The sequence below is a fragment of the Mastacembelus armatus genome, chromosome 7 (genome assembly GCF_900324485.2).
Source record: "Mastacembelus armatus chromosome 7, fMasArm1.2, whole genome shotgun sequence".
NCBI classification, from domain to species: domain Eukaryota; kingdom Metazoa; phylum Chordata; class Actinopteri; order Synbranchiformes; family Mastacembelidae; genus Mastacembelus; species Mastacembelus armatus.
The window spans coordinates 24,202,451-24,230,020 of record NC_046639.1 but is presented as its reverse complement, the minus strand read 5'-3'; the positions used below and the strand labels follow the sequence as shown (position 1 = coordinate 24,230,020).

The 27,570-nt window shown below is 40.0% G+C and overlaps 1 protein-coding gene across 1 annotated transcript in view; it reads left to right on the top strand.

Moving 5' to 3' along the window:
• bsna (bassoon presynaptic cytomatrix protein a) overlaps positions 1 to 27,570 on the top strand; it is an 83,157-nt gene that overhangs the window by 16,579 nt on the left and 39,008 nt on the right. The window contains exon 2 of the mRNA XM_026332799.1: positions 10,846 to 12,216. Coding sequence (XP_026188584.1) covers positions 10,846 to 12,216 — 1,371 coding nt within the window. The remainder of the gene's footprint in view (positions 1 to 10,845; positions 12,217 to 27,570) is intronic.

Sequence of the window (27,570 nt, the reverse complement as noted above, 5' to 3'; positions counted from 1 at the left end):
AACCCCCGCTCTGTTCTGTGTCACTGATCCTTTACACACAAATCTGTGCATGGCCTCACACTTACTCTATGATTGTCCTTCCCCTGAAAAACAGACTCAAACTCGTGCTGCTGATGGCCACTCCGATTATATATGTTCACATCAAAGGGGAGGAACCTTTCAGACATACTGTAAAAGGACAAGTAAAGGGAAGGAGGGAGTGCAGTGCCTGAAGGCCATTGGAGGCTTTTAAAATCCTGGCTGGGTGCTGTCTCTGCGTGATAAGACTGTTTGAGGTGGTGTTGATACGACTCATTGACACTCTCATCCTTCTGTAAACAGGTCTGCACTGTCTGGCTGTCTGGCTGGCTTCCTGGGTGGATAGATGTCCTACCAGCCCCCTTTTTTGAATAATACAGATACCCTTTGGTGCAATGTCCTTGATTTGATGTCTATCTTATGGGGTGCTCAAACCATCAAAGGAATCTAATCAGAGCAGAAAATTTAAATACTAAATCAGTTAATCAAACTTTTAAATGGACACGCTTCCCCTCTGAGAAAAGTCTGAAAACCCGAAGCGTGTCTAACTTTTCACATTTAATTTCTTTACCTTCAGGGCACCTAAAAATGACTTTGTCTGACATTGGGGGGATATGCATGGCTGACCCTCTACTGACTCATGTAGAGACTGTTCTGAACAGCGTCATTTTACACTGAGCTTTGACACACAGTAACACACAGGCCCAGCCAAAGTATTTATTAGAGCATAAAATGAAGAAAACTTAATTGAAGTTCAGTAAAATATAGTTCCCGTGTTTTCAGAAGAAGCAGTGAAATTAGTCTTTTTACCTTTCCATTTGGATTTGACCATAGAGTAACAGCTAAAATATGTTTTTTAAGTTTATAGTGTTTTTGTTATTATTGTGTTTCCCTACTACCTAGTTGGTACACATGATATATTACTATCACATACTATCTATTACTTGCTAATTAGTTTCCTATAAGTAGTACAGGAATTAGTTACCATAAGTGGCCTGTGGAAATCATGGCCACCCAGCTCAGACCTGTGCTGTGATTGTTTTTGAAGCACATTTCAAAACACACATATACCTTACGGTGCTTCCTAGCCCTTGTTCCTCTTTTTCCCATCTTGCAATGATCTTAGTGTCATCAGCCTGAAAATCTCTGCTCTTAGGGTTTTAGCCTGCATCTTTTTTCCTGACTGGATGTTGGGGATGTTCCTCTGTGCAACAACTAACCGACAAATATTCATAACCCATTTTCAGATCTGCTACCCTCTGTAGTTAACCCTTGTGCACTGTTCTAAACTTTGCCCACAGTGTATTATTGACCTATGGAAAATTTCTAAATCATACTTCCAAAATGTGTGTCAAATTAAGGTTTGTCACCGAAAATCATTCCATTTGGTGAAATACAGTGAAAGTTATGGCCAAATTAAGAGTCAAAAATGACCCTTGGTGGATGAAGACAACCTGAACAGTACGTGAGGGTTAAGGTACGACGAGTTCTGGAAAGCTGAAACATTTGGGAACTGAAAGGCGTGATCCATTAAAAGTGATACACCCGTTCACAAACTAGGACTTCACGTCCTAATTTTTCACGGCACTAAATACTGTAGTGACACTCCAAATAAACCTCAGTAGTACTGAGTTTGAATAAATGACCAATAGACAGTCTCTCCTGTCCCCAAATATTTAACACGTTGACAAGCCTCCACACAGACTCTCTAATAGACAGACAACCCTAGTATCAGTTTTGAACTTATTCAGCTCTTTAATGAATAATTGGCAAGTGGAGGTTCACTCTAGTTTTCCCTGGGACTTTTGCATTTCATTGAAGAGGGCACAACTGTGGAAGCTTCAGTGCTTTAACCACTGCCACTGTGGGCAGCTAATGCTCATGTTGTGGCTCCTTTAATTTAAAATATAGAGCCAACAGAAAGTGATTGGGACAACATCTCTATAAGACAATAAATATGTAGGCCACACAGATTGAATTATTTTCATAATGGTACCGAAGCATCATGGACACTTGATCTCTGTCCAGTTTTTTAAATTTCTTCTATATTAGACAAATGCATACAATAATAATTTGACATGGATAGTGGGGTTATTATTTGGACTGGTTCTTCTTTCAAAGACTTATCTCCCATTAAAGAACTGTTAACCCATCTCAGGCTATATAATATAACAGAGGAGGTACATTTTTTTTGAATAACAATAATAATATATTTATACATGGTATATATTTTATGTTTTATCAAATGTTAGTTTGAAAACGTAGCAATCTGTATGCACTGAAGAAGACGATCAGATGATTTGAAATCACCACTAAACCAGTTATGTCTTAATTACATAGCAGCCAGAAAGACCAGACTTTTCTCAGCAGCCTCTCCTGAGCATTGATGTCTCGAGCCTGTAGAATAAAAGAGGACATGCATATGACAGACAGGTACTGTTCACAAACAGGAAACACAGCTTTCTTTATCATCTCATTAAAAATGCATTGACGTCTCATAATCCTTTATTGCTTTTTCTTTCGTCCTTCCATCTGTACTCGTGTTGCTTTTGACAACTCTCTTTCTCACTTTGTATTTTTTCTTCTCTTTTTGTGTTTTTTTTCATTTCCTTTTAACCCTCCGCCTCCTGCTATTCAATATCTTCCTTTGCTCAATCTGTCCATTTGCATTTCCATTTTGCTAATGCATCCTAATGAGTTTTTACTTTCTTCCATCTATCCATTCCATCTCATCGTATTGTTTTTCAGACTGACTCAAATCTGCTATTGATCTTACAGCATAGGCTTAGACCCAGGCTTTTAATCAAAGGTTGCACACACACACACACACACACACCCACACACACACGCACGTGTTTTCATTCCTCGTGGGGACTTTACATTGACCTACATTCATTTCCTGGAGACTTGCACGAATGTTAACCATAACCACAAATTGCTTAACCCTAAACCTCGCCCTAACCTTAACCAAACCCAAACCTTACACTAACCTTACACCTTACATGAAGGAAGGCTGAGTCCCTGCAGTATGTAAGTAGGTTTCAATTCCCAATCTGAGTAATACCAGGTGCACGTACACACACACACACCCCCACACACACACACACACTCCAATATCTGTTCCAATTTCATAAATCCCTTTCTTATCATACCATCTCAGTCCATACTCTGTTCTGTTGATAACATAAACACATCCCTGTGCCCATTGCCTGTCATCTTTACACACACACACACACACACACACACCTCCATAGTCTTCTCTGAATAATCCCAATTCAATTGTATTGACCAGTATCTTGCTATAATATATGTTTCTTAATTAAAATCTGCCTCAGCACTTTGAACCTGATCCAGAATGATTGTAGTCTCTTTGTGAACTCCATGTGAGGAAGTGTGTGTACATGCATCGATAGATCTAATAGAGCATGTGGGAATATGTGTGTGTGTGTGTGTGTGTGTGTGTGTATGTGTGTGTGTGGTGCACAGCTTTAAAAGTAAGAGGTGTGTGTGTTTCTGATTTTCTCTTGGCCAGGAGCTTGCTGATAGTAATCAGGCTAAGATAGAGTAGTCCATTCATCAGGACAAAGAAGCGAATGAAGTGTCAGCTGCAGTGCTATTAGGTCTCGAATAAACGAGGAGTCTTTCTCTTTGTCTTCAGATGTTGCATTTCAAGCTTTGTCCCCTATTTGTTCCGGTGGGCAGTTTTCCAGACCTATTGTTGGATTACATTGAAAATCAAGAACTTCTTGTTTTTTGCTCATTTAGTTTAGAAGGCCGTATGGAAACACTTAAAGATAAGGATCTGAACTTATCTATAACATGGGTATAATGAAATGAGCTGTAGTGTCTAAGGTTCTTGTGTTGTTTCATTGTTTCCTGTGTATGAACTTCACAGAAATGGGGACAAAGTGAAAGGAACTTAAGGAAGATTTTGTTCAGTTTCTTGCTGTTGACAAATTTGCCACCCTGTCTCCCAAATCGACTATGAATGTAATTCAAACACAAATACAAAACCCAGTTTAACAAGATCCTGATTTTCAGCACAATTAAATGAACAGTGGTGATATCTTAGTTATTTTCCTTAGTCGTTTTCAAAATGCTATGTATCAGTTTATTAATTTAGTCATGTATTCATTATCATTAATCTTTAGAATCCAATCAGTCAAAGTGTTCCAATTCTGTCAAAGAAAGACCTCGACTCCCTTTAAACCCTGCTTCAATTTGGATGTCATCAATCATTTTGTCAATGCAGGGAGGCAGCTTTAGTTTTAATGCAATCTTTACATAAGACCGTGTAAAACGATTCAAGGTCGTATAAATGATATTTTTGTTCTAGTAGCAACAATTCAAAAGTGTTATTGTGGTCACTCCTTCTCCAGTTTGCCTTGTAGTTCTGTTGTTTCTGACATCCAAAAAGCCTCTTTAATTGGGTTAAGTTTATGTGAAATTCATTTGATGCTTGAGTGAACACAAAGCTACAATAAATGTGTGTGTTTGTCTCTGCGTTGTGCTTCTGTCTTTCTGAGGACCCGGTTTAGACCTTGAAAGAGGACATTTTGAAGAAAAGGACATTTCTCAATTTTGTTCTTTTGGAAGGACTTTTTAGTTTATGGTTTACGATTACGGGCTGGAGAAGGCATTATGTCACACATTAGTGCATGTGTGTGTGTGTGTGTGTGTGTGTGTGTGTGTGTGTGTGTGTGTGTGTGTAGAATCTGTTCTTCATCATGGGAATACTTCCTGGAACGTCCTCTCTGTGCGTAGAATATCAATCAGTACATTAGTCTGCTGCCTTGACTGCGAGTGGCCAGACAAACCGTTCACCCTCTGGAGTCACTTTGCATTAAGAACTCATTCTACCGATTGACTGAAAATCAAGATAATTGGGAAACATACAATGAACATGCTTGTGTGTTCATTATGAGTGACCATTAGGAGTAACTAATATTAGTTTCATTATAAGGGTCACAAAGGTGCTGTTAAATCTGAAATCCCAAAATGGAGAGTCTGAGCTAAAAGACCTCTGATTGGTTTGAATGTCTCTGTTTTTGTTGATATCTAATTTGTGCCAGATGAAGAAATAATTAACCAATCAGAGCTCTGTTGGTTGGATTAAGAACTGTGACGTCATCTTCAGTAAGCTACTGTGGTGAGTCGACATACATACAGAGGTGACAACATAACTCTTCAAAATTTGTAAAAGCAATGAGGTACTCCAATAATAGCTTCCATGTCGACTGAACGTGGCATCAGATAAGTCACATTATCTGGAAACAACACATACAGTAATAAGCTAAACACTATCTTCCAAAAGTACATCTGGTTGCCATAAACACAATGTCAGGTTAAATCAATTAAGCTGAACAGGCTTTATCAGCCTAACCACATTATTTAAACTCATGTCCAAACCACTCATGTATTAAAAAATCCCAATTACACATTTACAATAACTTTAAAACAAAGAAGTCTAGACTGCCAAAAAATAGTGAACTCGTCTGTGTGGGTGAATCTGGGTGTCTTGGATCTATAATACAGGCTACATTAATAAACATAATTACACATAAATTCATAGTTTCTTTAATTTTTTGTTTTTTCCATTTCCTGTAGCAAAATTGTTTGTTTATTTTAATTTCTTCTAAAAATGATTTTGTAACCTGCTACACAAAATGATTTCATAAATAAACACACCTGAACCTGAGAAGTACCTGTTCTCTACATTGATCTTTCCTTCATGCCCACCCTGCATTTCTACAAACGTCCCACTGTTGTATGTTTGTCTCCCTCCCTCCCTCCTTCTCTCCCTCCTTCCCTCCCCACATTATTCCCTTCTACACTTCTGCCCTGAAATGCTGCAGACCGTGTTGATAGACAGGTCTATTAAAGGCTGTGCAGAGCATATGCCCCGATGTGGAGGAGTATATGGATTTTGCAGGCACACACACATATATATATGTAATTTTCTGTAGTCTGTTCCATGAAAGTGAGCAGCTCAGCCCAGACCGCAGCTGCAAACCACCAACAGCTTTGAATGTTTGTGGTCGACTTCATTTAGTTTACATTACATGTGACATTTCCAGCCACTCTGAGAAAAGTACAGTTCATGGCAAAGTAATTCAAGCTTGTTTTCAGGTAATAAAGGCACCAATACCCACATTTCACTTGTTTTTCTACAATGGATCTACCGTGACATAATGTACACTAAGAAAATTGCAATAGCTGGTATACTATGAACCATAAACCATAATGTGTGCATAGCATAACGGTGAAGTGATACTGAAAAGCATATTTTCTAAATACAGATGAATTTGAAATGAATGGGAATATATAATGATATAATATATAAATATATATATATAATATAATAATGATATAAATAGATATAATGGGAACAATGGGATGTAGTTTGAAGTTGTTTTGTGTGTTGAGCGAACTGTCTGCTGATGTTGTTACAAACAGTTCTGAGTTTTCTCTATGCATTAACACCTGCTCAAAACATGCAGCGTTTCGACATCTGTGATGTGAAAATTTTATGTTGGCATCTGGTCACGATGTATTTGTGTATTGTATGTGTGTGTATCTGTGTGTTTTGAGTGTGACTGGATTTGTATCCATGTCACACTTTGAGAGTGACAGCCAGACGAAATATCTCAGCCCGTCATCGAGGCCCAAAGTGGCCGACTTCCATTTTTTCTCTCTCCTGTGGACGGAGCAGTAGCTTGTGTGGGGTTTGCGGGGAGGCGGTGGGTGTTTGTGTGTGAGACAGTGTAAAGATGATAGTATAAATAATACTTGTCAGGGATTATCCACCTGTAAATAATGAACCATAACAGAAAATGACTTCACCTATTTCCTGATATTTGCGCCCTTTTCCTAAAATAGGAGCAGAAGCAACAGGGATATGGAGATGATAATGAGACAAGCAGGGGATAAACCATAGAGTCCCTCTGTCCCTGGGTTTCTCTGCAGTTTTATCTCTCCTCTTTTTGTGTCTCCAGGCTAATTAATGACAAATTAGATTATCATCAGTGTGAACTCTGCTCCATGAAACTTCCACTCATCTCTTGCACTCAGAATTAGAGCTGCATGATGTTGGTTAGGTATCATATAACAATTCTGACAGATATTGAAGGTGTTGTACAGTTTAATCCATTTAATTGTTTTTCTGTCCGCTCGGCTAATCTGTAAAGCCAGCTGTTAAAGTGTAGTGAGCATTCAAGCAATTGGCAGTTTAAACCTTTGAAATTTGATTTCTGTGTTTGGTCGCTCTTCTGCTGCATTTAGGAGACTGTGGACAAAACTCAGACTTATTCAACCCACTAGGATGAAGAGTCCTGTCCACTTCTTTTGATTGTATTGAGGATCAAGGAAGCCCAGTACAAGTAATCAGCAGTGTTTAACCAAAGATTGCACAGCATGTGTTTTGATTAGTAATTGATGTTGTTAATCTGATATTTTAATAATGAAACATCTTCTGGTTTAGTGTAGCTGCACAACAAATTACTCACAATATGTATTGTAGTATTTCTTATTTACAAGTCTTCTTATTACAGCAGTCATTGGAGGAGGTGGTAGTTGTATTTTTTTAACACCATGAAGTTTGAAACATGCATCTTTGAGTCCATATTCTCCATATCACTGCTTCATTAACTGGCTATAAAACAAACAAACAAATATTTAGGCTCTTTTGTAGTGTAATGTAACTAGATTTGTTTTACCTGCTGCAATATCTTGATTTCATCATCAAATGCATTTGTGTATCCATGTTTCAACATCTGTCCAACTGTTTAGTTCTTGTTGGTCTGGGGAAATGAATCTAATTGAAGGTTCTTCAGTGTGTGTGCGTGTGTGGGTGTGTATATGTGTGTGTGTGTGTGTCTTACCGTGTCAATATGATAAAGACACAGAACTGACAGAGTTCAGCCTCTTGAATACAGTAAAAGATACACACACATACAGACACACACATTCAGATGTACTCAGACACACAAACACAAACAGAAACACATATTCTAATACATTCACAAATATACTCACATAAACACACAATCGCACACAACCCTGGACACACCCCTGCACACATACAGACACACACATACATTCACACACAAAAACACAAATACACAAAACGATACACACATACAGTGATTTTGTATATGTATGAATCATGTATCTATATGAAGTTATTTATAGGAAGATATTACATTTTTGTAAAGTATAACGAATATTCAAAATAAAGTCCAGATTCTAATCTGGACTAATCTAATCTAATTCTAATCAGATTCTAATATAAGGTCCCATGTGTCTCCTGCAGCACTCTGGCCTTTCAAAATAAAAGCCCTTTTATAGCATTTTCTCAAAATAAAAGCCCTGAAAACCCCCTCACTACAGTTCATAGTTATTCAAACTGTCAGGCACTTCAAAAGATGTTTCCGCTGTTGAGCAGCCAGCAACACAGTTTGCCCAAAGCTTTTTTCAGCAGTCAGCAATCCTGAAAAGTAATGTAGTTACTTATAAGTTTCAAATGTGGTAAAACATTATACTGTATATAGGAACAGAAAAAATTGTAATTTATTTTCAGTTAAGATTTTAATGGTTCGATTCACTGGTCTCTTCTTACATTTAAGCTATAAACTATGGTTCTGTGAGAATACGTAAGAAGTTATAAAGCATGAAATACACTTATACAACAACAGGCAGACATTTTCTCACATTTGCTACAGTGCTGACCTCTTTTTTTGCTTAGTGAAAATGATGTACTGGTTTCCCTCTCCGTTACATTTCCCCCTTCTATAGTGTGCAGTGGCCGTGTTGTTTTACAAAAGGCGTTTGCAATAATTTATTTTTGAAATATCTTCCACAGGCTTGAAAATTGCCTTAGCTGGCCAACACTCCACATGCAGACTGTCTGGGAGACATATGGAGCATACATTAGCAAATAGGCTATAACATGAGGGGACCACTGTACTCTATTGCTGTACATAAGCCTATAGGCATGGCTAGGTAGCATTAGATGAGATTCTTTAATGTTCACACAAACATATATCTTCCTCACTGGTTAGCAAAAGCAGAAGTGGATATTCGGTTATGTTGTGCTGTTCATCAAGCTTCACATCAGAGAGAGAGATGCTTGGATTAAAAAACTGCTGACTCCTTTCTCTCCACTGTTTGCTTACTCTCAGCCGTTCTCCTTCCCATCCCGCCATCTCTCACTCTGTCCTACATTCTTTTAAGTTTTTCCTGTGCTGGTTATTTACCTCTCTTCACCTCCCTCTCACCATCTTGATCAGATGTAGTTATGCCAGCACAATGTGGGAGGAGCCTGAATGGCGAAATTATACTTTAAAATCTCCCTCCACATTAGCTGTTGTTTTCATACCTGATTGCAGAGAGAACAGAAAAAAACAGGTTGTTAAATTTTGTAAGCAATAAAACTGGGAAAGTGTAAGCTAAAAAAGAGGAGAAATGGAGAAGAGAAGCATGGAGGTGAGGAACAGCAGCTCTACAGAAAATATTTTAAGGAGGATGTGACGTTATAACAGTCGCTATAGCTTCTGAGTTTCGTCTACTTGTGCAAATCACATCTTCCCTTCAGATTTAAGGACCCACCTTGTCTTGTAGCATCTTGCAAAAAAAAAAAAAAAAAAATCATGGGGGGGGGGGGGGGGGGTGTTTAGTGATTAGTGGGCAGGGTGATACAGTACACTTGCGCATTGCATTGTGGGAAGGAAATGGGATTGGAGAAGTGCTTGAAACATGCGGAGATTTACTAGCATTGCTTTAGTTGCAGACGAGCTAAAATAGCCCTATTTCTGGCAGCTGGGTCGCAGTGGTGGATGCAAAGCTACAGTAGGACAGATGGGACAAGAGCAGGTTGGCACAGCTCAGACAGACCCTGTGTGCTTTTTGCAGTCGGGAGAAATTAGAGAGCCAGTAAAGGTCCGGACACAAGAGAGTATCAGCTCTCATCTGGAGAAAGAAGAGAAAGAAGGAGGAAGACAGGAGAAGAGGAGGAGGAGGGGTGATGTTTAATTTTTATTTTTAGATGATGAAGGGTGTGTCGTATTCGTTTCATTTGACTGTGTGTGTCACTTGTTATATCTGTTTGGGTCTGGCTTGTGTCTGCACTTGATTTCTGTGTACGTGCGCATACCTGCCTACCCGCATTGATGTATGTATGTTATGTATGTCGGTGGGAGATCTAATGCTTTTCACTCAGGCTGCGGTTTCAGCTCAGCAATCACTCAGCGCTGCAGTCAATTTGTGGTTGATTTACCTCTGTCTCTCTCTATTTCTGGTTGATTACAAGTATTCTCTCTGCACTTCGTTCTCCACAACAAGAAGGATGCACCATAATCTACTGTATGTTCAGCCATCCATATGCATTCTCTCCATCCTCTGCAGCTTTGAAGCTGAATTCATAAACACAAAGTTCATGTGGTCTGGATGATAAGAGAAACTACTGTGTCCTGCCTGAGTCAGCAGTGATAGTTAAAGTAATCAATTAATCATAGTAATGTTTTATAATATTCTGTTTACAGAAATACATACATTTTTGTTCTTTCTCTATTTATTCTTTTTTCTGATGCTATTTTTTTTTTCCATGGTGGCATTTTCTTACCATATCTTACAAAAACAAACTTGAAACTGTTGTTTTCTCTTCATCCTCATAACAGCATCATTAAATACAAAAACTTCAGCCGCTGGGACAAACTGATTCAGGATGTATATGTCATATTGTAAAGAAGTCAAATTACAAAAATTTATCCCAGGGCAACAGTGGATTTTGTGAAGTTAATAACATCAAACCTGTCTGTTTTCCATTTGCAGGTCCAGGAGTGGTTGTGTCTAAACTGTCAGATGCAGAGAGCCCTTGGCATTGATATGACCACACCTCGCTCTAAGAGCCAACAGCAGATTCACTCTCCGTCCCACCAAGCCAAACCCATTGTCCAGCCTCAGCAGCCCACACCTCAGCCAACACAGCCAACCGCAGCAGCACAGCCCAAACCTTTGGCACAGAGTCAGCCCACCCAGCAGCAGCCTCAGTCTCAGCCTTATGGCCAGAGTCAGCCCACCCAGCAGCATCCTCAGTCTCAGCCCTACGGCCAGAGTCAGCCCTACTCTCAGTCCCAGCAGTATCCCCAGTCTCAATCCCAGACATACCCTCTGTCCCAGCCTGGGCCCCAGAGTCAGCCTCACACCTCCCCAGGGATACAAAGGCACCAAGGCCCTAGCGGCCCCCAGACTCAAACAGGGCTCTCTCAGCAGGGCATGAGGTCAGACTCATACTCCCAGAGAGGTCCCGGAGCTCCAGGAGCTGGTCCCACAGGAGGCGCAAGCCAAGGTCCACGAATTCCTCACCCTGGCGCTGTACCCCTCCCTGGCATGACAAAGGCACCTTCCCAGCCTGATTTGGGACGTGGTTCTCCAATGCACCAGCCAATGGCACGACACCAAGACCAAACCAGAAGTGCTGGCTCCTCCCCAGCACACAGACCTCAGAGTCAGGCACCTCCTTCTGCCCAGGACGGCTTGACCAAACTGTTCGGCTTTGGAGCATCACTCCTTAATCAGGCTAGTACCCTGATCAATGTTGACCCTCTACCCACCACCTCCACCCAGCCAAGCCCTGCACGAAGCAAAGTGGTGTTCAGCAATGCAACTCCCGACAATAGGCAGCAACAAGGAGCCACTGGCACCAAACCATTTGGGATGGGGGGTCCTCATGCTCCTACTCAAATGGGTGGAACTCATGCACCAACCCAAATGGGAGGCCCTTATCCACCGAGCCAGATGGGAGGTCCTCATGTGCCGAGCCAAGTGGGAAGTTCCCAAATGGCTGGACTGCATGCACCCATCCAGAAGCAACAGCAGCAGACTATGCCCCATCAACAAGGAATGATGCAACAGCAGTCACCTGCACATCATCAAAAAGGACCACAAGGACAGCAACCACAACTGCAAGGACAACAGCAGCACCAAACACCTGCTCATCTGCAGAAAGTGCCACAGAAGCAGGAGCCTGAGGCAGCCCCTGTGCCTGCTCCACAGCCCGTGGAACCGAAAGTGAACTGTCCTCTTTGCAAAACAGAGCTGAACATCGGCAGCTCCGAAACACCCAACTACAACACTTGTACGCAATGTCACAGTGAAGTGTGTAACCTGTGTGGCTTCAACCCCACGCCACATCTGGTGGAGGTAAGAGGTGTTACACATACTCTGCAATACAATATACATACATAGATGTAAATAACACATATAGGTCTGCCAGCAAATGTTCCACAACATGATGTTGAAGACATATATTTAAGAGCTATATCTGTACTCACACAGACCAAGGCATCTCCTTCCAGAGAGTCAATACTATTGAGCACAAATAGAAAATGCCATTCCTCATCACTGTTTGGAAACAGAACCAGGTTTAACTGAGCTCAGTCTAGTCTCATTCTATGCATTTCCCTCTGGTGACTTAATTAAAAATTAACTAAAATGATTAAGTGAATTAATGAGTTGAATAAATTCTTAGCTAATAAAATATTACCAATCAATCTCAACATTTTGTTATATTCTGTCACTTTAACAGAAAACCGATTACTTATAAAATTTTAATTTGAGCCAATGCCATGTGGACTATGAACAATTAAAGAAAATGTTGCTAAAACAGCTCAAATCCTCAACGCAAACATGCACAGCCAGGGGCAAAACTGGATGCATAAAGTAATTTTCCCCTAATTACAAGTAGTAAATGCAACCCTATTGACTCACATCTCAGACGTTCCTTTGTTCTATGCTGGTCTGCATTTGACACACATTTTCACAAAAGAAATTACCATTCCTTCTAAGTGGAGCACCAGATTCACAAGCCTTATCTCATAAGAACTACAATAACATGCAGGAGTCTTTGCTGGACTCATTTATGTACCAGTTAATTCCAGAGGAAGCCGTGTACTAACCCAGGGTGATAAATCTGCAGGACCTTCACACAGCTGGTACATAGGTGAAGCCCTGTTTTTACAGATGTCAGGAGAAGCATATTGTTGAGATAATGGGAAAGAAAGCGCAAGAATGAAAGATGAAGGGTGAAATAAACAGACAAATAGAGCTGTAAAAACACTGAAGAAGAAATGGAGACAGATGAGGGTAATAAAATATTAAAGAGTAGAAGGCAATAGACAGAAGTAAGAGAGAGAAACATAAAGCTAAAGAATAGAGCCAGAGCAGTGAAGAAAAAAGATTTGAGAGAAGTAGAATCACAAAACACTGTCATCATTCTTAGTTATGCTTGCTTCTTTCCTCCTAATTGATTTTATTCACGCCACAATGAAACAAAAACAACGGCTGACTGCTCTCTCGTCTTCGCTTTTTTGATCCAGACAAAGGCTTGGAGGTGAAAGTAAGGAAGAGAGAAACCATTAAAAAGGAATGAACTAAATACAGAAGATATAAGAAAGGAAGTTTGCGTAAATAGGACGATGGGGGCAACCATATGATACGCTGAGAATTAAAGAACTACACAAAGAAATTAGGCAATAAGAGGACAAGAAAAAGGAAGGAGACTAAACAAAGCACTGAGGGAAGAAATGAGGGAAGAGGTGAATGAAAGAAAGAAGCAATGTTAGAGAGATTGAGAACAACTATTATATTTACTATTTACTTTGAGGCAATGTGATGCCATCAGGGCCTCTCAGGAGTATGGTTGTTCATAGTACTGTCACCGCCTCAAGATAGACCTGGAGATAATACAGGGTTATATATAACTACTACTACTGTGTACAGGACAGTGATAAACACACTCACTGCAAAGAGAAAGAATGGGTCAAAATGTTATTTAGACCTTGACAGAAATCGTGTGTGTGTATGTGTCGGTTTTGTGTGTGTGCAGTTCGGATTAAGGCCTGTGGCTCTGCAGAAGTAGTGAAACTAGCACAGAATTTTTTAAAATAAAAATATAGACCAAGTAGAAATATAAAGTAAATATGCGAAAAGACGATGACGACAGCATGTATGTTACTACCAACTAGTATTCAAGTCGATCCAAAACAAAAAGTGAGCAGGACTGGAAAAGATGGAGAGAAACCCTAATGAAAGATGATGAAGAATAGAGCAGTAGAGTATAGAAAGTACATATAGAATGTATGGAAACAGAAGAGAAGTCAAAGTCTGCTTTGTTGTCAATTTTGCCACATGCCACTGCGTTACTCTCAGACCCTTGGTGCACACAGATAAACACTAAACACTAAATAGTGCAATGTAGAAATTACAAGGGCAGGCAAAATAAAGTAAGAGAAGATAAAGTAAAAACATAAACAAGTACAAATAGCATAAGGCACATAGCAGCTTAGCGTACACAACCAGTGCAATATATGAACACTTCATATATTGAAAGGGAAGGGAAGGTTAACAGTTAAGTTAAGGGAGGGAACGATGATGACGAAGGTGACAAAGGAGCGACGAGATCAGAAAATGTTTTTGCTGACGTTTTGCTGATAAACTTACAGTGGGTACGGAAAGTATTCAGACCCCTTTAAATTGTTCACTCTTTGTGTCATTGCAGCCATTTGCCAAAATCAAAAAAGTTCATTTTATTTCTCATTAATGTACACTCAGCACCCCATCTTGACAGAAAAAACCAGAAATGTAGAAATTTTTGCAAATTTATTAAAAAAGAAAAACTGAAATATCACATGGTCATAAGTATTCAGACCCTGTGCTCAGTATTGAGTAGAAGCACCCTTTTGAGCTAGTACAGCCATGAGTCTTCTTGGGAATGATGCAACAAGTTTTTCACACCTGGATTTGGGGATCCTCTGCCATTCTTCCTTGCAGATCCTCTCCAGTTCTGTCAGGTTGGATGGTGAACGTTGGTGGACAGCCATTTTCAGGTCTCTCCAGAGATGCTCAATTGGGTTTAGGTCAGGGCTCTGGCTGGGCCAGTCAAGAACGGTCACAGAGTTGTTCCGAAGCCACTCCTTTGTTATTTTAGCTGTGTGCTTAGGGTCATTGTCCTGTTGAAAGGTGAACCTTCGGCCCAGTCTGAGGTCCTGAGCACTCTGGAAGAGGTTTTCTTCCAGGATATCTCTGTACTTGGCCACATTCATCTTTCCTTCAATTGCAACCAGTCGTCCTGTCCCTGCAGCTGAAAAACACCCCCACAACATGATGCTCCCACCACCATGTTTCACTGTAGGGATTGTGTTGGGCAGGTGATGAGCAGTGCCTGGTTTTCTCCACACATACCGCTTAGAATTAACGCCAAAAAGTTCAATCTTGGTCTCATCAGACCAGAGAATCTTATTTCTCATAGTCTGGGAGTCCTTCATGTGTTTTTTGGCAAACTCTATGCCAGCTTTCATGTGTCTTGCACTGAGGAGAGGCTTCCGTCGGGCCACTCTGCCATAATGCCCCGACTGGTGGAGGGCTGCAGTGATAGTTGACTTTGTGGAACTTTCTCCCATCTCCCTACTGCATCTCTGGAGCTCAGCCACAGTGATCTTTGGGTTCTTCTTTACTTCTCTCACCAAGGCTCTTCTCCCACGATTGCTCAGTTTGGCTGGACGGCCAGGTCTAGGAAGAGTTCTGGTCGTCCCAAACTTTTTCCATTTGAGGATTATGGAGGCCACTGGGCTCTTAGGAACCTTGAGTGCTGCAGAAATTCTTTTGTAACCTTGGCCAGATCTGTGCCTTGCCACAATTCTGTCTCTGAGCTCCTTGGGCAGTTCCTTCGACCCCATGATTCTCATTTGCTCTGACATGCACTGTGAGCTGTAAGGTCTTATATAGACAGGTGTGTGCCTTTCCTAATCAAGTCCAATCAGTTTAATTAAACACAGCTGGACTCCAATGAAGGAGCAGAACCATCTCAAGGAGGATCAGAAGAAATGGACAGTATGTGAGTTAAATATGAGTGTCACTGCAAAGGGTCTGAATACTTATGACCATGTGATATTTCAGTTTTTCTTTTTTAATAAATTTGCAAAAATTTCTACATTTCTGGTTTTTTCTGTCAAGATGGGGTGCTGAGTGTACATTAATGAGAAATAAAATGAACTTTTTTGATTTTGGCAAATGGCTGCAATGACACAAAGAGTCAAAAATTTAAAGGGGTCTGAATACTTTGCGTACCCACTGTAAATGTGTTGATCTGATTTTTACAGGCCTTAATTTTTAAGATACTACCATGAAATTTTAGAAGCTAAAAACATTTCCAAAGTCCTAATAGAATAAACCAAGTGCACACGCAGCACTGTTCTTATACATAGAAAGGCTTTTTATGTAACTGGTACTCTAAATATCAAATCTACATGAGCTCAGTGAGTGAACATTTGAAATATACTTTGTATTAGCTGTAAATGCAAAAGCCCATGGATCAAATGTCATGTATATTGATGCAAATGATATGATAATATTGTAGCAGATGTAAACGTGTGGCCAAATGTAATAAATACACAGTCAATCGTTACAGGAGAAAGTTGTCTAGTAAGTAACTCATGGTGCCCTAAAATACATCTGGCAGAGCACAAGCTTGCGTCTTTACTGAAAAATAAATGTGTCTGATGAGGCAGTGCAGACAAGCATTAGTGTTTGAGAAAGACAGGAACACTGTGGAGGGTAGTGTTCATATGATTTATCAATAATTCAGTGAGGTTTTTTATATATATAAATAGAGGGACAGATGAAATATGTAAGGGGCAGGCAGTGTCTCCTGAAACAGAAAAGTACAAAGTCAGAGTCCTGTTCCCTCTCCTGTCTCTGTCATCCCTTCTTTCCTTTTCCCACTAACTTGTTTTATTTCTCATTTACCCTTCTTTTTGTCAGTCCTGTCTTCTCCTTCTTTGCTTCTGCCTTTTATCTATATTTCTCGTCATTCTTGAACAGCTCTATTACGTGGTGCTTGAAAGGGACTGAGAAATGTGTTTTTTCAAAGTCTCCCCTGTGGATATTTTATGTGATAGTGAGCTCAAAACTCAACACGGAAACATTTTCAGTCGTTGAATGACAACGCACCATGACACACACAAACACACACACATTCTGCACATACTGTGTATAAGCAGGTGTTGGTGAATGAGTGAATGAGGCCATTTCTCTGTCCAGTCTGTCATTTAGGCTTTCACAGCTGTCATCACTGCTGTCGGAACAATTATTAGCATTACCGCACCCAGTCCACCTAGAGTGTTTGTGAGTGTGCGCTTGCATTCATGTTTATGTGACATTGCACATCTGAAAGGAACTGATTAGGGACTGTGACATTTAATCTCCATGTGTGTGCACATGCGGTGCGTTTGTGTGCACAGGGAAATTCAAATGTAGGCATTCAGTCAGCCCGAGTGAACGAGTTGAACGAGTTTGTGCGCCTGCTGACGGTACGAGTGAAACACATGCAGTGCGTCCAAATCAGAGGCTGGACCTGCAGAAAACACAGACCAAAAGGCCAAAAAGATTAGAGACACACTGGTTGTAACCATTTCATTGTAATGTCTTCTCACTGGCACAGCCAAAAAGGTTAACGTGTAATTTAATGAGCTTTTCTCTGTGACTTTAATTATATGTAGAGTTCCCACAGAGCTGACTGGTCATTATAAAAGTTGCTGTCAGTACTACAGGGGTCATTAGGACTATCGGACATAGTTTTTGTTTGTTTTATGTAACACAGATTCATCATTTTTTCTTTCTTTGGCCCCCCCTTACCCTTTTCCATCCTCTGGCTTCTTCCTGTTATCTTCCCTCCTCATTTGTCCTGCTTTCTATTCCACTGGGAAAAATAAATCAGAGAATAACAATCTGTAAATTGATGAGCAGAAAGCAGACACCCACAGAGGACCAAGCTAATGGAGCGCGTAAACAGCGAGAAGAAATTTTCAACAAAAGACAGAAGCGGCATAATGTTCCACAAACTGTGGTGACATTTAGTCACTGTTACTCAAATAAATAGTAGACACTAATGTCTGCAGATTAAAGGTAATGACCAAGTCTGATTTAAATGAACCTGGCCTTCTACACAGGCATTGACTTACCTTGTGTTTCATGGAGACTTACTCTAACTGTAACCTTAACCATCAGAACTCAAATCCTGCAACTCTAACCCTCAAACAGCTATTTAAAAGGGTGAGGACCAGCCCAAATCCAGATGCTGAGTCATGGCAACTGGACTTCGAGGTTTTAGGTAGAAACGTTTCACCACTCATCTGAGTAGCTTCTTTAGTCTAAGGTAAAGCTGGTAAGAATTTACCAAAGGGGTCACAAGACTCGACTAAAGTTTGTCCACAGAGCCATAGGAAGATATGTACACACACAAGGCGTAACTAGATTGATTATAATTGTACTTGTCATCAGCTTGTGATGTTCAAGTCACAACAGTCCACTTCACTGTGGCTCTCCAGTCAAATTATCATCCTGCATGTGTGTGTGTTTATGAGCATTTGCAAAGACATAAGGGTGTGTAAAGTTTTGTGTGTGTGTGTGATTATAAATGACTGAACTGTATATTGAGCAAAGTCACGTTCACGTGCAGACACAATGTAGGTAGTCAAACTAGAATGTCCATGTTTGTGTGGAGGAGTTTCCATATATTTACTGTTTGCGTGTGTGTGTGTGTGTGTGTGTGTGTGTGTGTGTGTGTGTGTGTGTGTGTGTGTGTGTGTGTGTCAGTCAGAGCAGTTTATATTGTCTGTTCAGTGAAGTGCTGGTCAGCATCTGAAAATAGCACAAAGAAGCAGATGTCATATTGTGCCGGACGCTCCTACGCCCGCTTCCCCCAAACTCATATACATGCACACACACACACACAGTCACACTTTGCCTTTAAGCAGTTATGAAGGCACTTCCTGACACAATTTCTAGCCTTTTACTGTTACTGCAAGCATCAGAGCTAAATTCCTAATGCCAACCCCAGCCCTGCCCCTTACCTTAACACTAACCCAAACCTAAACCTAATTCTAGCCTTGACCCTAAAACCAAGTCTTAACCCTTTAGTAATGAGATGCTGTAAGGAACACTTTCTCACTTTCTTCTCAGACGACACGTGCGCTAAACTAACAAAGTCCATCAAAAGAGCTAAAAAAGGCTTTGTGTTACACTGAGGGCCAGGAACAAAGAGAGATGACAGAGGGAGAGGAGTCAAGGGAAGGAAACAAGGATGGAGTGAGTCATGCTCCTCTATTTAGAAAGAAGTCAGAACAAAAATGGAAGATGAGAGCAGCAGCAGCTGGAAAGACGGAGCTCCTAATGGATAGTTTGCTCCTGCACTTGAAGACATCTAACTACAATTAATAAAACAACGACTCTCCATCCTTTCCTCTTCTCCTTCCCTCTCCCTGCTTCTGTCCACCCACCTCATCCCTCTGTTTTTTTCCTCTCTGCCTCCATTTTACGTCCACTTTCACCCAGATTTTCCCAGGTGGGATTGAAACTAGCAACTTTCTGATCCCTGTCCTTTTTTGAGAAATATACATAGAAATATAGCCTCCCCACTTTCCCCACATCCCCATCCTTTTCTTCTTTATTTCTTTTCTCCTTTGATTCTGTTTTTCTGCCTCCTCTTTTTCACAAATCGTCTGACTTATTCGCCTTCAGCCTCTCCTCCATTTACCGTTTTTCTTTTCCCTTCCCTTGCTCTTTCTGTCTCAGTGCTCTTGACTTATTCAGCACACCTAACGTCACTCACTTTTTAAAGAATTCATACAATATGCAGTAAGGAAACTGCAAGTCCAGTAACTTTTTAAGGTGGGGTTGGCTTTTGTTTTTTTTTTTTATTATTTCTCAAATTAGTCAAATAGTGAAAAGACACATCTATCAGTCAGAACTCTTTCAGCTATAAGCTCTGCTCGCTGTAGTGAACGTGTCATTGTTGACGGCCATCGTACTCTCCCATGTGTCTGGGAAAAGACGTGGTGGGGTGTGAGGGCTGCTCAGATAGTTGGATTCTGCAAACTCATCACTAGATGCTGCTGAATCTTTTACATTATTCACATTGCACCAAAAGACTGCAGAGACCTTAAGTGGTTAAGGACATTTATTGCAGATTTTGTCACTCAACATTCCCAGTATGTAAAACTGGAATATTAAAGGTCAGACAAATAAGATTTATGTTTTGTAACAGAAAAGAAATGTCTGGATTGTGAAACATCCTGTCTATATATATGTTACTCCTTGAAAGAGAGAGTCTCCCCGTATATCTGTAATGTTCTTCTATCTAGTATACTCTGGATTTATTTCATGGATGTTTCATAGCTGTGAAATGAAGAATGATACCATAATGACTTTTGGCAAATGCTTTGATTGGTATTTGAGCTGCTGATTTCTGCCGCTCATTTAGCCTCTCCAACAGAATCCTTGCCATCACACTGGGCACCATGAGGCAGCTCAGACGGATTCAATGTGATGTGGTAATTAGGAACGGCTTTAATGTTTGAATTTGTCTTGAACATTTGGACCTAATATTTAATGTTAGTTCAATGACTAAACTTTGCTGTACTAAATCTGTCAAGTCTACTCAATATGTTAAATTGACTGTTTCACCTAAAACTTTACTCAGCTCTTTCTTATCCTTCATATATCCCTGCTTCCATATGCCCCTATGTGTCCCATGCATTTATAACTCTCAGAGTGCTTGGTGCTGATATTTATTTATTTTTTAACCTTTCAGACTGATGTTTGTGCCAAGAATCGCGTGCTAACTAAGTCATTATGTCTGACCTCTCAGTCAGTTCTTTAAATACCTGCAGATGATGTATTCTGAGGTGGTTCACTCAGTTTGTCTCGCTCGTCTTAGTCAGCCAATAGGTGCAAGCGTTATTTTAGGACGCGTCTGTTAGCGTGATGAGAGAGATGAAAACCTGGCACAATTTATTGTGACAGAAAAATCCAACTCTCAAAGTTTTGAATATGTGTTCTTTTAATATAGTTTCTTAATATACTGTGTGTTTAATACTTTACACATGTAAAATAGTTCAATTGTGATGTTAATCAAGCAAATCCCAGTCTGATGGCATGTGTGAGATTACATCATTCACACCCACGCGCACACACACACACACACACACCACTTTATTTATAATGGTGCTATTTTATGATGTTTTCTGTCTCACCTCATCTCGTGATGCTTCTCTCTCTATCACCTCTCTCTCCTTTGATCACTCCTCCTACAGTATTTATCTTCACCTCCATTCAGTCTCGCTGAACTCTGCCTCTCATCACTTCACTTCTTTTCCCACCAAGAACAACAAGAACTGTTTGGTCTTCCCCTGTCTTCAGTCTATCCATTCCACTATTTTTTGCATGTATTTTTGTCTTCTTTCGTCTTCTTCTCCCCTGCAGTTGTTTCCTTCTCCTCCTCTACCTCTTCCTCACTCATTCCACTTATGTATATTTCTCTTTCTTCTTCTCTACTTGTCCATCCTTCTGTCCTCCCTCTTCAGTCTGCCTCCACCCCTCCATCTGTCTCCCCTCCCTCTCCTCTTTGATCCCCACATCTCTCCATCACTTTCTTTTTCCCTCATGTTTGCCTCTTTCTGTTCCTCATGACTTCTCTTGTGTTATGTTGCGTGGATGAGTTACAGCTCCATCTCTAACACTCGTCCTCATTTCTCCGTCACGTGTTTCACTTGTCATTTGTTTCACCGAGTCAACTCTCTGTGCCTCATCACATCAGCATCACAGTATACTAAATATTGAAGCTGAAACTGGTTTGTTTTTGAGTTCAGCTCAACCCACATGAAAGGTCGTTCTTTAAGTGCAGACCTTTGAGGGAAGTCAAAGAGTCCAAAGCGGAGGATGTTATGGGAGTTTATTAGCTGTGTTTAACCATCAAAGCTAACACTAATCCATAAACTTTTATTCAACCTCTTCTGTTGGAGTACACAGTTATGAGGTAGGGTCCTTTTAAATAAACTACATGACTTCATTTAGTTAGGAAGCTTACAGGTGTGTTTTTTAGTCTTTGCTTAGTAATTGTTTTTTTCAATTAAATTGCATACAGGCCAGTAAACAAAATACCAAAGGGAAAATAAACAGTGTAGTACAAATAATATATGAAGCATCTCAGGGAGGTATTGTGACTGACTAGTGCTAAGCATGTGCCTGTCTGAGTAGCTTGTTAGTGGTGTGTTTGTTAGCTCTGAACTTAGTCTCTGTCCACAGGCAGACACCGTTTTATTTTGCTGTGCCACATTCTACTGCAGCCAAGCCTTTAAAGCCATTTATTTATGTTCCTATTTATACCTATTGACTCTGTAGATTTACTTAGTAATCAACAAGATTACAGTTTAATATGTTATTAGATTAAAAGAGAAAACTGCAAAACAACATTAAAAGTAGCAGCAAAGAGGGTTGTGGAATTAATTAAATGGAGCTGAGTATTGCATGAGTCTTATAGACTTGCTTTTCTCACTAACACTGTCAGAGTTACATCAACAAGCAGAAAAAGGAGATGAGAAGTAGGGCAGTGAGTTTATTCTCTCTTTATAACCACCGATGAATAGCTGGGGATGTTTGAAGGAAAACATCTTAGTCCAAAATGTGTCTTGCTAAATTTGAGAGTGTTAAGAGAGGACATGCTCTATGAATAGGGTTAGAAAGGTCTGTCAAAATAATCCTTTATCATCAACAGTATTTTTGATGTGTAATTTATTTAAAGACATTAAATTTTATTGTTTGACAATTTGTTTGACTATAGACTGACGTAACCTAATCTAATCTATTCTAATCTAACTAAAATCAGCCTCGTCACACAGTAGCTTTCATATATATGTATTCATATGTATGTTCTATATATGTAGATATTTGAGTGTGTCTAAGTCTTATGTCTGTTTCCCATATGTGTGACACTGTACTTTTCTGTGAGCAGGTGTGTTACTGTCAGTCAGAGTTTGTGGTGTTATTTTGAAGTGGAGGCTGTAAAAGCAGCAGAATGGCCCTCCTGAGGGCCTGTCAAGTGGCTCCCCCTCAGAGAGCCTCAACAAGAGACACAGGAACATACTACTAAGCCTTCCACAATGGGGGGAGGTTTTGGGATCAAAAAATAGTTATGTATGAGGGAAATTGCACCAGTTTACAATCTCTTGAGGACAGTAATGCACTTATGTGAAGACACATTTGACATAAAGAGATAATGTGTGTGGGAAGAGACAGAGATAGATCAATACATTCCTCTTTGGTACACAATCAGATCTCAAGTGAATCGAGGAGATAGGTGTGTGTTGCTCGTGTGTTTTCGTGCGCAGTAGCTTTAGGTTTTTGTATTTGTTCTGTCCTAATTTCACTGCTCACTCCACCATGTTGCCTTTAAATGGGTCAGAGAGGAGAGATGTTCCCTTCCCTGGGGTACACAGCTGATTAACAGTACTGCACACATACACACAAAAGAGACTCCCATAGAACCACAATGTGTGATACTGAACAACCTAACAACACTACTGAAGGAAGTGGGAATTCCCAAACTGGGCTACAAAGAGTAAAAAAACATGCAGCTGAAACAGTTTGGAGACATTTAAAAAATGACTGTAGGTATATACACCTATACCTATAGAGAATGATACGTATCTGGAAAATATCTGTTCCTGTTTAACCACAATGATATTAGTTCAGTCTCTGCTCTGACATGACTGATGATGAGTGTTCCAGCTTATCCCAAATTTAGATGAGGTTGATCAAACTTGACTTCTTGGACTTGAGGAGTTAAGGAGAAATATGGTTCTGCCCCTGAGATGTCACTTTTAAATCAGGAATAAAGCTCAGACATACTGTAGCTGACAATGAAACTGAAGATGTAAATAAAATGTATGTAACCCTGTCCATCCTGAGTCATGCCAGTGGCAGAATAGAATAAGAAAATTAATTTCCCAGAGTTACACACCTGCATATAACACCAACAAAAACAAAATGGAGGGCTTTGCCTAGAGCTGTGGTGGTAGTACGAGAAAAGACAAACTGAAACTGAGCAGCAGGGATCAGAGTTTTTTGACCCATGCAGTTGGAGAGCCAGAGGGGCACACATCAAAATTGTCAAGAACAGGTGTAATGGAGAACCAGAGTGATGTTATGAGCCTCAATCTCAGTAACAGCTTTGCCAGTGGCCAGTGATTGAAAACAAGATGAAACCCGAGGGCACAGATAAGATGAAGGCACATACTATTACTGGATTTGGGTCTGTTGTTGAGCCTTAATGAGGGATTCTCTTTGAGCAATATGCCGAGGAGAGGCCTGAACTTCTAAGTCATTATGCCTGACTGGAGAATCTGGAGTGTCTTATAGTGACATGCGCTTGTTACCCCAGAGGTTGCAGCAGAACTACAATACAGGTTTTGATTTAGGAGATGTGTTGATTTTAAGCTGGATCTTTAGCTGTAATAGATGACTCCTTGAAATGCAGTTTGTTGCTGGAGAAAGTGAGAAATCACAGTTGACAGGTAGTTATTATAACCTGAGAACAGAGAAACAGAACTCTATCGAATAATATGCCCCCACATTTAGCAGCTCATGTTGTGTCAAAGACTTTTGCATTTTTGATAAATAACATCCTGAACATATATATCCGTGAGTCTTCAGTAATTTCATAGTTCCTTTGATTTCTCAGCCTCAAAAGATTCCTCTATACAGTTGTAACTTACCTATTTTTGCTTTTAAAATAAAATCAATTATACAACACACTTCTTGTCTAAAAGCACATTTTGGGCTCAATATATGTTTCCTACTCAGAGTGTCCTATGTTAGGGGGAGCTTTTTGTGACAGGGCCCACTGGTTTCTCAGGTGCAGAGGCAGTGGTGATCTGCCTTTGTTTTACATGCTCTCACACTTTCACACCATTTAAAGTGCTGTGCGTGTGTGTGTGTGTGTGTGTGTGTGTGTGTGTGTGTGTTTGTGTGTGAAACAGAGATCATACAGCAACACACATAATATTTTGTATCATATAAAGGGAATCTACTCTTGTGGGAAAGCCAGTGTACACACAAAGACATGCAGTCATGACTCACATCGATTATTGAGTGAAAAGGGTGAGTGACTCAGACATAGTCATTTCATCTATGTGTCATTATTTTTTCTTTTTCTGTCTCTCTTTAACAATATGTGTGTGTGTGTGTGTGTGAGAGAGAGAGAGAGAAATGGGAGGTGGACGTGTGTGTTTTGGGGTCGTGACAGACGGAGAGAACACTGATTCATGCCTTTTTTCGTTTACATGCTCCACGTCTGTATCTCAGAAGGGAGGCAGAGCAGATAAATGACACCTGTGCTTGATAATTCTCTCTCTCTACCAAAGTTCACTCACAGTGTTTGATTTTTTTTTTTTTCTATTTCATGTGTCAGAACTGAATTAGCAAAGCCCCCATGGAAAATAGAGTTTATGTATAAAAAAGTAAAAGCTTGAGTCTAAACTGCTGGAGGGATGTGCTGATATTGAATGAGAAATCCTATTTACTTTACACACTGTTTATACATTATTCTTTCCTTCTTTTCAAATATCTTCAACAATCCTTTCCTAATTTCCTATGCATTACTTCATATTTCTTATACAGCAGTAGACAGTAGGAGTATTGGATAATGAAAGTCATATAAAGTATATGCAGTTTTAGTGAGTGTTTTTATACAGTTTTCAAGTGTGTGACAAAGAAGCTACTACTTGTTGAACAAGTATTAAATTATTAATACAATTATTAAATGTTTAATTACTATCAAAATTGTAACAACGAGTTATGGAACCATTTGTCATAGAAGTAGTCGAGCTCCAAAAGCCAGAGGCACTGAATAATTAAGTGAATCCTCTGCAGATCACTGTAAGAGAATTTGTATTTATCATTGCAAAACCCATTCATGCAAACAACCCACAAATAAATGGAACTTTGTCATCAGCCCACATGCTGCAGCAGCTACATTTCTTGGACAGCAGTGACTACTTTTTAAATACTGACTGATTAATCAAAATAATTTTAAAGTAATAAGTTGTATATATTTTATTTATCATCTCCTGCTTTGTTCGTATTTGTATGTCAGGTCCAAATCATACATAAGAAAAGTTCATAATAGATGCAGTCTAGGTGTTTGGAATTTTAAGGCTCACACACACACGTGCACAGACACTAGACTAAATATTTCTAGCAAGTAAAACTTGAAACAGCAACCCTGTTCCTGAAACTAGAGTTACCAGCTAATAAAGTCTGGCTTGAAGTTTTGCCTCTGTAATTAAGTTGAAGTACTAAGTAGAAGAACTTTGATATACTCAAGTAAAGTACCAGTATGTTAAAATTATACCTTAATGTACCTTGAATAAATGTACATGGTTACTGTCCATCACTGCTGACAGCTACAAAAATGTGACGCAGACACACACGCTCACAAAATACACTCACACACTACTTATTACTTTAACTACACGAGTATCTGAATTTCCCTTCGGGGATGAATAACATTTTTCTCATCTCATCTCATCTCATATAAACATGTGTACACTTGACTTGTAAATGCTACACATATGCAAACACAGACACATTCAAATGCAAATGTAGACTGATATCTGATACGCACGCACAGACACACAAATACACAAATGTTCCCAAAGAATATAGACATACACAGATAATTCAATCATTGCACTGTAAAACAAAGTATACACTTGGCTTGGGAGTGACGGGGCTTAAAAAGGGAGACCGACTGGGAAGAACGAGTGGACGAACGAGTCTGGAAAAGAAAGGATTGACACAAAATAGGGAAAGCACCAGGGAATTTTGAAAGAAGATAAGAAGGGAGAGATCGAAAGTGAAAGACTGAGAGAAGAGTGAAATCAGAGGAAAGACTTACATGATGACTTAGCCATGAAACAGAGAGCAAATCTGACAGAGCAGGCAAGAGAACTAACCAGAGAGAAGAGAAATTGTCAGAGGCTGTGATACTGAGTGAGAGAGGGATGGATCTCATGAGAGAGAGAAATAAAGTAGAGAGTGCACCCAGCCAGATCCATTTACTGTCTCTTCCTCCAGCTTCCCTGTGCTGCTTACTGCATGGATTATTCCCAGGCAGGCTGTGCCATTCTGATGGTGTTTGCAGGGGTGTTATTTTCCCTCTGCTCACTGTTCTGCCCCTAGGACTCAAGCTTCTCTAGACTTTCTCTCCTTCTGTCTCATCTTTTCCTCTCTTTGCTGTCGCTTTGGTAAAATTAGGGTTCAAAGTTTCACATTCAAGAAGTTCACTTAATCTTTTTCACTTCGTTAATTTGCCATCTCTCAACTGTGTCCGCAACCGTCTGTCCAACAAAACTGTATGGATGATACTTGAAATTTGAAAGTTGTGCTGACTATGCACAGGTTTTTCTTGACACATATCATGATGTAGGCTGGTTAGACTGTGATAACAGAGTCTTAGCGTTCCATTCACGCTGGAAACACTTGTAGCTTATGTTTCAAATAGCAACACTGTGTTCACTGATGTTCAACAGCTCAAAGACAAATTTCAGATATGGGCTGGTTGTGGCAAACATAAACAACATCAGTGTTAGGATCCAATGGCAACTCAGACGAGCGTAAGACAAATAAAACGCACTGTGATGCTCACGGTCACGTTGTGAG